This window comes from Pezoporus flaviventris, unplaced genomic scaffold, assembly GCF_033815535.1.
Source record: "Pezoporus flaviventris isolate CSIRO_AGI_PZ_B2104156 unplaced genomic scaffold, CSIRO_AGI_Pfla_v1 ptg000035l, whole genome shotgun sequence".
NCBI classification, from domain to species: Eukaryota; Metazoa; Chordata; class Aves; order Psittaciformes; family Psittacidae; genus Pezoporus; species Pezoporus flaviventris.
Genome location: NW_026892583.1, coordinates 13872838 through 13888902, shown reverse-complemented (window position 1 = coordinate 13888902; position 16065 = coordinate 13872838). Strand labels below are relative to the sequence as shown.

The following is a 16065-nucleotide window of genomic DNA, read 5'->3' as shown; positions in this document are numbered from 1 at the left end:
ACTGACACAGAGAAAGAATTCAAGGTTAAATTTATTTTGCCACCTGGGAAAATAATCTCACCTACATTTAGCATTTTAGAAGTCAGTTACTTAATCTACGCTGCTTGTCTGGCTCCTGCTGTAGTCAATGGAGAAATATCCTTAGGAGGTGATTCTCCTCATCTTAAATTAGGTGTCTCAGATACACAGGGAGAATTAATGTTTTGGAATTTCTCCTCTCTCTCCACGGACAACAGATGGAGTCTAAAAATATCACCTTCAACTATGTTTTATTTTCATATGGTGCAAGTTAAGCACCAACAGTCCCAGCAGTCAAGTGCTGTAGATTTAATGAGGAGTCTAACTGGACTGTAGTTTTCCCACCTCAAATAGCACCAGCTGCTACAGCCATCCCTCATCTAATGTACATGGGGATGGCTGTGAAGTCCCGCATATCAGGGGCAAGATACCTGTCCCCATATGTATGCAAATCAAATGACAGTAATACAGATTTACGTATTATAAAATTATTCTCTCTCTCCTCCCCACCCTATCTGTACATCTGAAAGGCCTATACAAAAACCAGCAGATTGGGAAAATATAGGAAAAGGTTTTCCTGTCCATCAAGCCCATATATTTGGCACTGCACATCACAACCTTCATATTTGTAACAAATACAAGTAAACATAATTTTTAGCAAGAAAGCAGAGAAAATTAAGTGATGGGGGAGAGGCAGTAAATTTCTTTTCATTCCCCCTTCCTTTTTCAATATTGAGATATAACTCCTACACATGCTGAGTAAAGAAGTCCATCTGTGAGGCATCACCACCACAAAATTAAACCGCCAAGGTCTGGGGAAGATGCACATCTATAAAGAAAACATATAGAGCTATTTTGTTTGGGTTTTTTTCTTCCCCCTTCTAAATGCACTAAGAAGCCTTTGCTTTAGTGTAGGAAAAGGGAAGTTCTGATCACATTTCAGAATTCTTTAATCCATCAGGTTTAATCCATCCACTTTTAATCCATCATGTCCACATCTGTTTTTAATCCATTCACTCAAGGAAGTGCTAGTTGTGAGAAAACATTTCTTGGTAAAAACCAGTAACAAATCCTAGATAGGCCAGTAGAGTTGATCCTTAATATTACTAGGGAAAACAGGTAAAGAAATGATGTTCAGAATGCTCTACATAAAATTTATACATTAAATGCATATGTATATGCATTTAAGCACATACAAATATAATAAAATAGTTATTTTATTATATACTGTATATACACATTATGTTTAATGTTATTATTTTAATATTTATTATCATATGTATCATAGATGCCAAAAGCACTCTAGCAAATAAGCAGAAAAATTAGCATATGGTTTTAAGTATATTTTTTTTGAAGTGTCTTGCATTTTGAGCTGCAGTTTTACAACACAGCATTTTGGGAGGATAAACTGCTTCACGAACTATGCACAAACTGTGGACATGACACCCTATAAGTAAACACAGTCAGGACAATAGGATACAGACAGGGACATACTTGTTAAGAGAGAACATATTTGAAGAGCAAAAGGCTTTGGATAAACTCTAGAAAAAAATAAATCAGAGCTGGACCACTACAGTAGTGATGGGAAAAGAGTATCTGACACAGGAAGCATGCAGAGAATCCCTCATACTGTCTGTAAGGATGCCTGTATCAGCTTGATCGTATCTGGAAGAAATACAGTCCTCATTCTCAGGACACAGAGATAGCCACTGTTGGTACCCCACCTCCCACCTCAATTATTGAGGCATCAAGGATTAAGTTAAGGAAAAATTCAAATACCACACAACAATCTGCAACAATTACAGTTGAACCATTCATAAAAATATTATACAATTATTAAATAATATTTTAAGTATCTTCAAATTATTAAAAATAATGAAAAAGATACTTGACTAGAAATAGTCATAATTTTCCTTTCAGTTTTGATAAGAGAACCATAAGAAACTCTGTACAGTTTAGGTGGAAATGAAAGTTTGAGTTTATTTTTTTCCCAGGGAATTCATGCCATCAGTGCATATGGCTTCATTTAATGACATTCAGCTATAATGACTCTGTATAATTACTGGCCTACATAATGCAGTTCTCCTGGGATGCTATGAGAAATCTGCACAATCATCAGGAAGGACTTTCAGAATGGGGGTGGAGAATAAAAATAAAACCCAGCCAGAAGCTCTGCTCTAGAAGTTAATCACTATAATTTACATTTTGCCACCAAATCTCAGGTACAAGTTCTTTCATGCACCATTAAATCATCTGAAAACTGATTATTGCTCCTGTCTTCTACAGACACAAACACTCTAATTTGTGGTTACTTTCTTTTGTCACTGAGTTCTTTTTAGGGCCAAATTCCTTTTCTTCCTCAGAAGCCTGACTCTAAAGACATTACAGACATTCTGGCCTCCACAGGCAAAAGGTAAAAAAGTGAGAAGCAACAAAGGATAACAACTTAGAAACTGAGAGAGAAACACACCAATTAAGCTGTTCATTTCTCATGAAAAGCAGCCTACTCAGAATCACCCTTTTGTCTCCCCTCCTTCAGGAAGAGACAGATGTGGTCACATTTTGGAAGTGCCAATTTAACAAGCCTCCAGCTCCAAACTGTTGTGCCTCCATAGAAAGACCTATGGGAGAGCTGGAAGCAAACAGCTGGATCTAGGGTTTCCTCAGGTCAGCACTAGTGTTTAGTGTGCAATCACCAACTGAGGATGCCATCAGAAACAAAATGAAAGCTTTTTAGCCCACTGTGCCTTTCCTTTACTGTGAGGCATCAAACACGTGCTAGTCTTCAAAAATAAGAAATAAAGGAACACAAGCATCTTTTTTTTCTCTCTCCACCAAAATAAACAATGTGGGTGCAATGACTGCAGTATTTCTCAAGTATCATGCCCCATGTGTTCTACAAATTGCTACTACTCCTCTTTATAAAGAGCTGCATTTTTAACATCTGTTTTTTAAGTGAAACTGCAAAACAAAAACCAAACCCCAACTGTTTTTCCTAGCACAAAGCCTCGGGAATCTTTATCTGGAAATATCAGTAACAGCCTCAAAAAACATGTAGAGATTTTTTATCATCAGAGAAGCATCACATAAATGAATCCAAACCAGCAATAGAAAATAACATGCTTGGAGACACAACACTACCACATAATGACAAGACAACATCCTGGACTTAAGTTAGCGATCAAGTTGCAAAGTATATGCATGGAAGACAAAGATGAGAGCTGTCAAGTGTATGGCTGCCCTTCCAAGATATTCTCAGCTTTTCTACTGAACTATTCCTATTTGGTGCTCAGAGAAGAGCAAACCAGAACTGTAGATGTACAAAGATAGCATTCACTTTAGGCACACTTTTATGGTAAAGCTTCCAAGAGTTACATCTAATTTTCCGAGGGTTTGAGTTGCTTCTGAACAAATCCTTCCAAATGGAAATGCTACTGACAACTGTGTAAGAATCTCCCGTAAAGCTGCTGCTAGTTATATTCAGGCGTATTGCAGGGCATGTGGTAAATTCTAATGAATGATAAAAAATTGAATACGAACATGCTTGTCTGAAAAGGTATAAAATCGTAAATAACTACCATAGAGATTTTAACCTTCAAGGGGCGCATGCTAAAATCACCCAAAATCTAAGTCCCTCTGCACAGTGTTGTTTACAGATTTGCTAAGTCCTTCAAGCAAGGTTTGGAAACACCAGTCTCAAAGACCTGGCTGGGATTTATAGCAACTGAATATGAACTTTAGTGCCAAAAATGGCCAACCAGGAGAAGCAGAAAACTAGAGCAGGACCACCATTAATAGCTTACTTAGTCAAAATTACTATTACAAAGTACATGGAGACCGTTCAGTACAGTCTCTATGACAACCCTCTGCAGCTACTGTATGAGTTGTTGAAATGTCTGATAAACATGTAGCCTTGCTCAAAACGATTAGTAAAAATTGCTTCAGACTCCCAGTCTGTAGGCATTTTAGCTGCATCTTCAAACCTGAGGTGCCTCAAGAATAAAAGCGCAATAGTCAGGCTCCACAAGGCCAACCATTTATCATTATCATACACGTTCCTTGAAAGAGCTGTGTTTTTTTTCTTGTTGCTAGTATGACACAGTATCGAGTATTTTTCAAAAAGCACGCTGAATACCTTTTGGGAAATAGGTTATGAAAATGGTCTAGAATATTTTCTGCCTCTGGCAGCTCTGGTTAATGTGTATACTGGGTATCTCCCATCTGAGGTGTCCAAGCACATTACACACGTACTCGATATGCCAATTTTACTAGTGACAAAACTGAGGAAGACAGGGAAGGTGACTGTAATGTACCCACAAGCCTGCAGCAAAATGAGATTAAAATCTACATGATGGCACTCCCAAGCAACCTCCTCTCAACACTGATCATACTGACTGCAAACAGATTTCTAAACAAGACTGGGTAAAAAAAGTGAGAAACATCTGAAATGTGTACCTGCAAGACTAAAAAAGCTGTTCATTAATAAAATGTACTGATCTCCTTTCTGATCCACATATGAACTTCAGTTGTTGCAAGATATTCCTTATCAACGTATCACACACATCTATCTTATGTTAGTTTAGTAGGAGGTGTATGGAATATACTCTTAAAGACATTCTTTAGTTATAAGCTGTAGGAGATGCAAAGACTAAAGGTGGCCTTAATATTCAAGCATTCTGCACTGTGAGATCTTTCAAAACACTGGTTAACATAACCAGTCTCTTCAACATCTACTTCTCACTTTTGATAGTTCAGAGTGAGAATAGGAAAACGAGTGTGGAGGGGTCAATCTCCTAAGAGGTGAAAATTACCTTGTATGTGAGACGGCATCACTAAGACTATAAGCACTGTTCTCCCTTGTTAGAGGATTGGAGGCTGGTTGACTTTTGCTGTGAATATCCAGGCTCAGCGAAGACTCGGTCTTTCGGTCCATGTGGCTGTCCTTTTCTAATGTCCTGTCTGCAATGGAGACCACTTCGCTGGAGCTATGCCACAGTGGTGCCACTTTTTCTTTTGTTAGCCCTGTACGGGGAGATGTTGCTGCTCCCAGGGAGGCAGTGCTGCCATGGCTAGGTCCGTAGGAAGTGGTATCTATGCCACTATCAGCGGAAGTCCCTTGAAGGTAGTTGTAGCTGTTGAGCTCTGATTCGGTGCGCTCTCCACTGTCATACCATTTCTCATCACTGTGAGCACTGGAGGCATTGCTGGACAGAGTATTGCTGCTGGAATGGCTGGAGTAGTGGCTGTCAGACTACAGAAGAAACAACAATCCAAAAAAAGAAACAAACAGACTTGCAGGTTTATGTAAGAATTATGGCAGTAAAGAGGAGGAGGAAATAAATAGTTACAAAGTCACTGCACAATAGGAGCTCTTCTACCTTGAGGGATTGGATAGATACATTGAGGAGACTAACAAACTCTAAAACTTTCATTCCAGTGTAATGCATGTGCTCTTCTCTGGGTGCACATAAAGAGCTTTCATGTGGATTTGGAAGCCACGTCTTAACTGTTCAGGGAAAGTCAGAGTTGTTTGTGTTTTGTCCCAAAATAATTCATGCTGTTTCTTTTCAAGCACAGTTCTCCAATGAAACTGGCTGAGCTGTGTAGACTTAGTTATAACTACTATAATTAAAAATATTCTTATTTTAAGACTCCAATGGTTTAGAACATAAAATACAACCAATCCACAGGAAGCAAATGTTATTTTAATAATCCAATTGCCCATCAACAGGTTAAACTAGGGTGAAATAACCATTGCTCCTTTCTACCCCTTTGTAGGGTATAATTCCTCCTCAGCAGGAGTGCCCTTTGCAAATGGCCACTGAAATGCCATTTTACTAATCTGAAATTGTTTTCCAAGAGGCAGAATTGCAAGGAAGGGAGCATTAAAGGACTGCTTTTAAATTGTCCCATCAGGGCATGCCGGTGTCTGGCTGGTTTGTATGTTCTGTCCTTGGTTTCAACCTGATGTTATGAAGAAACTGCATGCCTTCAATTGCATAGTGATCATCACTAGACTATACCACTACAGGAAGAATTTCTTGCCATATGCTTATCATTGCTTAGCATCTCACCTATCTTTGGGGTATTTATACCCATCTGAATTCCTTAATTTTAGTTTTCATCTACAGAATTTATCTAAGTTCTGATTATATAGTCAGAACTGAAGCAGTTTTTTGGTAGGCAATGGACTTGTTTGGTGACCACATGGCCTCAGAATAAGGGCAGGGATGGAAAGGAGACTTAGAACCACCTTGCCTATCTGTCTGCCCCTGGAGTTTTACTGAATTGGCATGCACAGAGATCCCAGTAAAATATAAAAAAATAGATGCCGTTTCTGTTTTTACTGGAAAAGAGGGAAAATAGGGAATGGATGTAAACTGTGGGCAAGAAATCTCAGCATCCACTTCTTACTATATTAAAGCAAGACTTGAAAAAAAAACAGTAGGAATATTAAATAAGTTGATCTAGGCTTCTAGTTATCTCCAATTAAAGCTACTGCTCCTCATTAAGAACTGCATCACTCCCCCATACATCTGTCCACATAATAAAGATTTACTTTAACAACGACTAAACGAGAAGAACGCAAGCAATAATAATTCCACTGCTACGCTTTGCATGCAAGCAATGAGTTTTATATGACATTATTACGCGTTTAAACACAACTCATGAAAAGCAGGTCAATCTAAATATAAAAATTAGCTTGTGCTCCTAAGAATATGGACAAGTGTGGTGGTGTTGTTTTTTTTTAAAATAATAAAGATGTATTGTATGAATTAAAATATTATATTGAAAGAAGAATGCTGGTAAGCAGGAGCAACTAAGAGGAACCAATTAAAGATTCTCTCACACATAAATAAGCGCAACTAATACTTTCAGTATAATCACACAATAACTCTGTATTTATACAATTATATAAATAGATAAAGTGATACAGCTTACTGGGTAATTTAAAGTTTAAAGGGTGTGTGGGGGTTTGTAATTCTAATTAAATTTAAAATGTCTTGAAAATTATTTATGAATATTTATCTATCTCTCTGTACATAAATCAGGAAGTGAGAGCCTCCAAAAAGGTGTGAATATCAAACTCTGCAGAGACAGAAGGACAGAATTTGCTGTTTGGATCTTAAACAAGAATAAAACAAGAATGGGTTGTGTTTTTTTTCAGCAGGACTCCGGCAGACCTTTCAGACAAAGTTTTTCACCAGTGTGCAAGGTAGGTTATGGAAAGGAAGTAATACATGAAGAAAATGGGGAAAATACAAACCCAAAAGCAAGAACACTCTTTTGTTTTAAATAAGTGGCTTTCCAAGTGTTGCATTAAAAAATATATTAGTAACTTTAGGCCTCACATGTGAGGCCTATGAATAGCTGTGTAAATTCCCACTAACTCTCTGCTTATCACAAACTAACAGACACGAAGTTGCTGTTCAACTGGCAATAACTAATAAATAGTTCAGTAGGCTGTGCCTAGCTGCTGTAGAGTTCAGGAAACAACAGGTCTGCTCTATTACTTCCTCCATGTTCTAGCAGAGAACGAGGCCTGAGGATTTTTTTCCCGCCTTCTTAAATCATATTGAATATACTTTGAACTACACTTCTGGTATTGAGAGTCTTTGGAGCAAAAGCAATACATAAAATAATTCCGTTTTTAGGATAACTTACATGACCCTGCTTATTTGGAGACAAGTGAACGACAGGATCCTGTCTCATCAGTCTTCCACTGGGGCTTTCTCTGAAGGATGGCAGTACCTTTGATACTGCTGGGAGATGGCATGTTGGTTCTGCAATACAGCACACGATGTACTGAAAAGTATATGCAGTGCAACAAGCTACAAAAACATGTAACCTCATTTTACACTGCTGTTTTCCCAATACTACCCCAAAACTTTGGATACCTAATATGAAATTAATTTCAAATAAAAAACAAGTATATTGTGACAAAACACAGGTGAGTAAGTGAGGGCTCATTCCTGCCTGGCGTAAATCAGTACAAGTTCATGAAAATCCAGCAGTCACCATCCTGGCATTCAGTAGAACCACCTGAATGGCATCATGGCATTGGTACAGACTTCCCAAGGAAGCGGTGGAATCACTATCCCTGGAAGTGTTCCAAAAACACGTACAAGAAACGCTTAGTGACATGGTTTAGTGGTGGCCTTGGTAGCCCTGGGGTAAAGGTTGGACTTGATAATCTTAAAGGTCTTTCCAACCTAGCTGATGCCCCCATTGTCCAACAGCACTATAGCAGAGCATTAAACCAGCAGAATGTTAATTTTCACAGTGTATTGACGTTGCATCTCGATATGTACATTGCTTATGGACAAGAGACTAAAATTACGAAGATCCACATTTTGTTAAATCATATTCTACGCAAGGCAGGATAACAGCAAAAGTCTACAGTGATCATGTATATAAACACATTTTCTGCAGTATAACTACTACACATAGTTCTTGTCAAAGTTAAGGCAAGTTAAATAAACATTTTCTAACTGAAGAGCCAGCAAAAGATTTGTTGAAATCATAATATTCCCTTAAAAATTGCTGGCTGTGAAGGTGGAAACTGCATGGGTGTACAAAAGGAACACTTATTAAACCTGACAAAAGTGGACAGAATTCAAGTCACTCATATGGACAATCACAGGAGTGCTCTATGACAATTAAACTTATTTTTTCCCAGGAGAAAATTATAGAAGTGTAGAGGGTGTTCAGACACAGCCCATCAGGTAGGTGATTGTGTTCTCAGAGCCCAAGGCCAGTATTTTTAGAAGAATCTCAGTTGTGACTTTTTACATGAATCTTCCCTCCTGTGCTTATGCAATATTCTGCACTTCTAAAAATGCTGCTTTTAAGTAGAATACATGCTTATAAACATTAAGTACTTAATATCCATGGTAATTAGCAGTGCTTTCCCCAACACTGCAACAGTTTTGTTCACCCTGACCTGCAGCATTGCTAGCTTTTTTTAAATTAAACTTTGTCTTTTTAATTAAAAAAATACTATATAGAAAAAAATAAATCAAACTTGAATCCCCCTGGCAAGTGGTAGCAAGCAGTGCTGGTGCACAAAGTTCTTCTGAATTTAAGAACAGGCCAGAAAGGAGAAAGGAGTGAGTGTGTGGATTCACTGTACCTAATGCTTTATTTACCTTGAGACAGGTTATCCCAAGTAGAAATATGTTTATGTGTCATAGAACCAAACTTTCACCTAGATTCACCAGACTGGCAATAAAGTCTCCAGTCAAAGATGCAGCTTCCAACTGCGACTCTATGAATGCAGGACAATACACAAGAGATAAAATACAGCAATTATATGTCAGGTCGCATTTTTCAGCCTTTGCCAAATGTTGGAGCCAACTCTTTTACCAGACAATTTTCCCTGTTCTTTTTTGGCTTTATTTATTTTGCTAATATGGTGGCACCTGACATCGTAGAACAGAACTTGCTGGCAGCTCTGCTCAGAGCCAGCACCACCACCCAACTGTTGGTCTGCAAAAGTAATGCTAAGCAAAAGATCAGTTTTACATGTGTTGTTACCATCACACAGTATCAAAACATATGCGATTAAAAATTGTTCTGTCAAAATGAGAACTGCAGATCAGTATAATCACAGCTTTTCAGTGAGAAGTATGGGGGGAGTTGTGAAGGAGGGACTGACAGATGGCTTCAATAACAAGGCACAGATCACTAAGGTTGTGAAGGTATGTGAATAAAGCGTATCTTCAGAACCTGAGGGTGTCATTTACCTTAAACTCCTACTGATCTTACTGAACCTTACTCTGTGTTCAATATTAATTCATATACATAGAACAAAAGCTGTGATGCAGTAAAATGATGATCTATATTGAAAACAGAAAAAATACGGAATTGTTTAATTATGGTAACAAAGTCAGAAAAATCCAATCTAGCAACCTTGACCATAGGGATCATGTAGGATTCAAGGCTGCTTCTAGACAGGACATTTCCACTGGTGTCAATCTCACCGGTATTCACTCAACTCAAGCTATAGCTGTAGCAAAAGGTCTATGTGCAAAAACTTCAGATGAAGACTTAACAATGCGAATTCTTAGTAGCCAGCTGTTTTATGTAGTTAATATGTTACCTCAGCTGACAGCTTAATTGCCAAGTGCAATGAAAACATATACACTGGTGGAAGGTGATTACCAAGCTATAGATTTACTTCACTATTTAAACTTTAATTGGCGCTTTTTTTTTCATTTTGTACATGGTATTTATAGCTTCAATGATCAAACAATCAATTTGCATTTCTATAGCACCCAAGAGGGAGCTTCACAAGCACTTTAGACAAACTGAGCAAAAATTAAACTAAGCCAAGCCACTCAGGAGAGCAGCTGAGGTCAAACAAGTCCTCAACAGCACAACAAATTATTAAGCATGTCTACCCAGCTGCTTCTAGAAGGACAGAATGTTTCAGGGTAAAAGCATTAAGGTAGATTTAGTTCCACAGTCAAATGAAGAACTGAAGTCAGCTCTTCCTCAGGTGATACTCATAGGTCCCAAGGAAACAGACTGCACAAGCTAGTACATGTTCCAGACCTAGAAGAAGGTTAACTTTCAAAGACACTGAAAACACAGTGCTTAAGAGGGTTCTTTCTCTGCATGGAGAGGTATTGCCAAAGTCACCTTGTAGTTAGTACCACTTGCTGATAGCAAAGAATTAATTACCTACCCATCTGGTCAGCGATACTATCCTCACTTCTTTGCCAGCTGGGTGTGGATTTGCCGCTACCACCTGTATCTGATTGAGTGTTCTGCCTGTCAATGGAAGCAGGGGATCTACGGCTAATTCCAAACCTGTTGTAACACCCCAAAAAACAAAGTAGATAATGATTTTAAATATGCATAAATCTCACATAAGGGGTAAAGAGCATTTTTAAGAAGCTAGTGTCAAACAACAGGACAGACCAACACACAGCACAACTGCTTGAGTGAATTTATAATGTGTTTCCATTGAATTTTGTGGCAGCTTTCAGGACCCCTGTGCTTCTTTAGCGTGTAAGATTACAGTACTTACTGATTTATTGAGCTTCTTTCATCAAGAACAGCTGGTTACAGTGCATACAATTAAAAACAGACCAAACTATTCAGAAATAAAATTATTAGTTTTCATCTACAGAGATATTTACATAGAAAGGTGCTCAGACCATTACACAGTTACAGAAAATTGACCACAATGATTAAAACGTAAAAGTTTGTACATAAGCCACAGAAGGAAATGAGGTGTGTTTATTATGAAAGGATGGATCCTTTTAACTGGGAAATCACTACCTCAAATTGGTCAAAGAGAGCATCAGAAAGTTTGTTCGGGCAATCCCATGGATCTCAGCCACTTCCGTGGGTTCTGAGCAAAAGACTAAGTAAGGTTATACCTAGATGATGCAGATATATAAGCAAACACAACATGGACTCATTTGGGACAATACTGCACTGCCAGGTATTTTAAGTAAGTGTTTATAAAGATAACTGTATTAGATATGGATTCCCAAAACCTGGGGATTATAAATTCTGGAGATTATTAAATTATTTGATCACAAAATAAAGTAGACTAAAGCTGTAGGAAAAGAGCAAGACATGTATTCCTATTCCTGTAGAAGAAAGCACAGAGAGCAAAAGGAAAACTGTGTTCAGTGGACTTTGTAAATGCTGTTAGATTAGTCAGGTGGATTTTGGAAAGCTCAATAAAGATACAGTAAACTCAAAGAGAATAATCTAATGACAAAGGAGACACACAATCCTTCTGTGCCATACTGTCTATATGCCTTATATGCCTAAAAGCCTGTAAGAATTATATCCATGATACTCTATTACATATAAACCCCTTAAGTCTTTAAAAAAATTATAGCTGGGTTCAGAATTTACAGGTCAATAATTAAGAATTACTCAATAATAATGCATTTTTGAGGTGGCTGTTTTTTTTTTCCCCAGACATACCCTGAAGGAAAAAAACTTCCCAAAACTCTACATGCACAGAGTAAAACCCAAAAGAATTAGAACAGGCTGATATATTCTCTACATATCAAGGAGTTTCACTACGCATCTAACACAAGAACAGAAAATAAAATACCCAAACTCTGCTTTCCACCTACTCTACTACCTACAGACTGCCTACATGACCTCCACTGTAAAACAGACATCTGCCCAACTGTCAGAAAAAGCTCAGTGTGGTTAACCCATTTGAAAGTTAGGGTACTTTTACGCCAAATGAACCCACCAAAGCATCATCACGACTCAAAACAACAAAATCCCACTCCCATCCTTAAAGACAAGCAGCATTACACACAGCACAGCTCCAAAATGTCATGTTTTGAAATTTGTCCCTTCTAAATTTTACCCAAAGAAGATCCTATTTCCCTTTTGTTCACTGCTCCCTGGTACAGTCAACATGAGGTTTGATGAACAGAAAAAAATGTAATGAAAACCTGGATATATTTGCTTTCTGAATACAAACAATTTACATTGAAACTGCATGAACTGAGTAATGCTGTTTTTTTTCCATTCACACAGACTAGGTAAGATTTCACTCAATCATATACCTAAATTAAACACGACGAATTCAATACCAATTCAACACATGCATAGGAAGTCTAAATACAGCATTTGCAAAGCTGATTGATTCTTTAAACAGTGATCTGAGGTAATTTTTCAACCTTTTAAGACTTGGGAAGTATTTTGGGAAGAATATCTTTTAATGACAAAATAACTAGAAGTTACTACCTAAAAGAAAAAGCCAAAATCCCAAGAAACCTTGCTATGATGAAGTTGTGCTGCATCAATATTTTACTTCCTACGCATTATCCTCTTACCTAAATGCCATAGTGATCATATGTATAAAAGAAGTCAATTTTGCATTTGGCATAATTTATAATTTGACTGTTTTCAAGATCAGAGATACATAAACCCAACATGTTTCTAACTTTATTTCATTAAAATCACTATTCTATTCATTGAGCAGCATGAAATATCTTTAGACTGCATTTCTTACGATGCAAAGAATAATATTCCAAAGCAAGAATAATAAATGCAGGTGGTGCTATATTCTATGCTGCTTAAATACATAGCCCATTGGGGTGTGTAGGAATGAACCTAAAAAACTTGAAGGAGAGCTAAATCGGGAATAAATTGTTTAACTAGACATTTTATATATATGTCATAAGAAGAAACCCACAATTTCATTTTTTTGAATTTCATTTATACATTCTACAATAATGTATTATATATACATACCTTCAGATAAACTTCAGATAAACACAGGATAAGTAAATGAAACACACATATGTACATCAAGAGCAATCTGGGTATTCTTGAAGGCAGTGAAGGTTTTGCCTATACCCAGCATAGGATATGGACCAATAATCTAGAAGAGGCAGCAGTTACTGCTCTTACCAATGTCTGACAGAGGTTGGACGCACACCCATGCTTCCAGTCATCTAAGTTTCACAAACTTTTCAAATCTGTCATATCATGCAATGAGAGAGAAATATACACACAAATTATGCATACCTGGACTGGCATACCTAGAGCACACTGGAGCCTCACCTCAGGAAGATTACCTTCAGGATGTGGTGTCTGCTAAGCCCCTACTACAGCCCATCCTTCTCTCCACCATCTTAGTAATTAAATACTATAATCTTTCTCTCCTATTTTAGCAGCATATATGGGTTTAATCAGTGGCCAGCTCTACCTGGTATATCAAACATCACTACAGAGTTGCCCTGAAGCTGGTGTCTGAGATGAATCTCAACAGAAGATGCACATGGAACTGCAATGATTTTTAGTAATGTGACAAACATCAGTTTGCTTATCGAGGCAAGAGAGTTTCCTTCATAATTGCATTTTTCCTTCCTTATTACATTTTTCATGCTTTCAATTTAGGCTGGCAGATGATGTTTGAAAAGTCTTGAGTAAATATGATTCATGTGTACAAGGACAGTATGTGAGGCAAAGTACTTTTCCTAAGAGAACAGAACATAATAGTCAAATAATTGGAGTTTAATGAGTGATATTTCTTCTTTTTAAAAAAACATCCAATAAGGAACATGCAAAGTTCATGCATTAATTTCTTCTTTCATTATTCCATTTAAACAGTGTCTTCTTGCACTAAATTAAAACTTCAAAACCAAAAAGACTGTATAGACAACATTTCTAGGACACATCTCTGCTGAACTTGCAAAATGCTCAAAGAATGCTATAGTGAACATGTGTGTATAATTAATTTGAAAGATGGAAAAGGGTTGGATGGGTGCTGGTATGCTCTGAAGCCAATTCAAAACAAAAAACCCAGTGTGTCTGAAAGTCCTTTTCTACTCAAGCAGTTATGATTGTGATGGTTTAATGACATAAGGCAGCAATACCTTTTTTGTAGAGCAAATGACATGGCTGGAAAAGAGCAGACAAGATATTGGGAGCACAAGCTGCTCTTCAGAATTCAAGGCAATAAATAAGTTCTGCTGGCATAAATAAGCCAGGAAGTAAGCAGTATATAAAGAGGTTGTGTTTTTTCCGGCTGCAGAGGTTTGGACACACTTCTACTTAGCTTCCTTACAGCAAAGTTTAATGGGTTCAAAGCAAATCTCCTACTGTCTGTGGGACTTAAGCATAAAGTTAAAATAATGATCTCAAGAGGCTCAATAGTCTCATGAATCAAACCCTTCATAGAGGTGCACAGCAGAAAAGAAATTAAAACCTCAAACTGAGCCGCAAGGAGAAAGACAGGGAAGACAAATCTTCAGTGCCCTAGAGCAATGAGCACCACTTGTCCAAGCACATGGCCAGAACAGCATTCTCTAGACTGACAGTCCTGGAGTAAAGGCTGGACTTGCTGATCTTAAGGGTCTTTTCCAATCTAGCTGATTCTGTAACTCTATGACACAGAGCACTGTCCTCTTACAGGCACCTAAACAGGCAAAAGATAGTGCCTTGTGCAAAACAGTTCCTGGTATTTAATTTTACAAATAATAATTTTTTTTCTTAATAGAAGATACTTTACACAAGATCCAAACCAGAACTGAGTTATACACAATGACCTGCAACATAGTTAAGACAACTTGAGAGGGAAGCTTTGCAGTGTGAACTATCAGCAGTTTTGCCCCTTTATATTCTCTATAAGAAGCAGTTCGGAACGTGGTATACAGCTCTCCTGCTGCCAATAATTTTTTTCCCTGCTTGGATATACTTGATTTATTGCTCCTTTCAGTGTTCTCCGAAAATGATACAGATTTAATTTCTTTCTCTGTAAGTTGCCCCTTACACTGATATTGGATCACTTCAGAAAATTTGAAGATTTCTGGAGAGCTGGAAGACAGCACTTTAAAACAGGATGACTGTGAACATGCAAAAAAGATGCTAGCTGTGGATTAGTTAGTGGTTTCTGTGCCTACACAGCTGAAATCTTAGTTGCACTAAACACTACTTTGCTTCAACTATTAGAACAGACTATGAAGTCCCAAATCTATTACCTAATTTGTTGTAGAATCTAAACCTGTGAAATGAAGCAATTTACAACATGAAAACAGTACCTTTACTGAAGGTTTTTAAGTACATAAAGGTCCTTTTGTATAGTAACCTAAGCAGTTGTAGACTAGAATCAGAGAGGTTAGGTCACAAAGGGAAAAGGGGGAGGGCAAGAGATTTTTAACACTTGACTCTTCAAAAAGCATGACAATGATATTTGAAAACAATCACATTTTAATGTGTGTAAACAACAGCTGACAGGAGGCTGTGGAAGCACTCCTTTAGTTTAATGTACATTACAACAAATGGAACAGCAAACAAAAGACTTGCCTAAAAAGAGTATGAAAAAAGTCTGGTGCCTACCCTTCTGGCATAGATTTTTGTCTGTATGTGCCCCCACCAGATCCAGTCTCACTTGAGGATGATAAGTTGCTTGGAGAATTACGGCACTGTTGCGATCTTGCTAAGGCAATGGATGAAACAGTGACGTATACATCAGAACCAGGAGACAATCTGTTCAGAGCAAACCACCCAGACAAATCAGCAATATCATAGTACAAAGCTTGAGGGACAACA

At 37.7% G+C, this 16065-nt stretch overlaps 1 protein-coding gene across 3 annotated transcripts in view; it reads right to left on the bottom strand.

The window, feature by feature from the left end:
- SIPA1L1 (signal induced proliferation associated 1 like 1) overlaps positions 1 to 16065 on the bottom strand; it is a 223505-nt gene that overhangs the window by 22158 nt on the left and 185282 nt on the right. For all 3 annotated transcript variants that reach the window (XM_061462655.1, XM_061462657.1, XM_061462656.1), the window contains 4 exons: positions 15853 to 16002; positions 10709 to 10833; positions 7684 to 7802; positions 4830 to 5269 (listed from right to left, as the gene is read on the bottom strand). In XM_061462655.1, coding sequence (XP_061318639.1) covers positions 4830 to 5269; positions 7684 to 7802; positions 10709 to 10833; positions 15853 to 16002 — 834 coding nt within the window. The remainder of the gene's footprint in view (positions 1 to 4829; positions 5270 to 7683; positions 7803 to 10708; positions 10834 to 15852; positions 16003 to 16065) is intronic.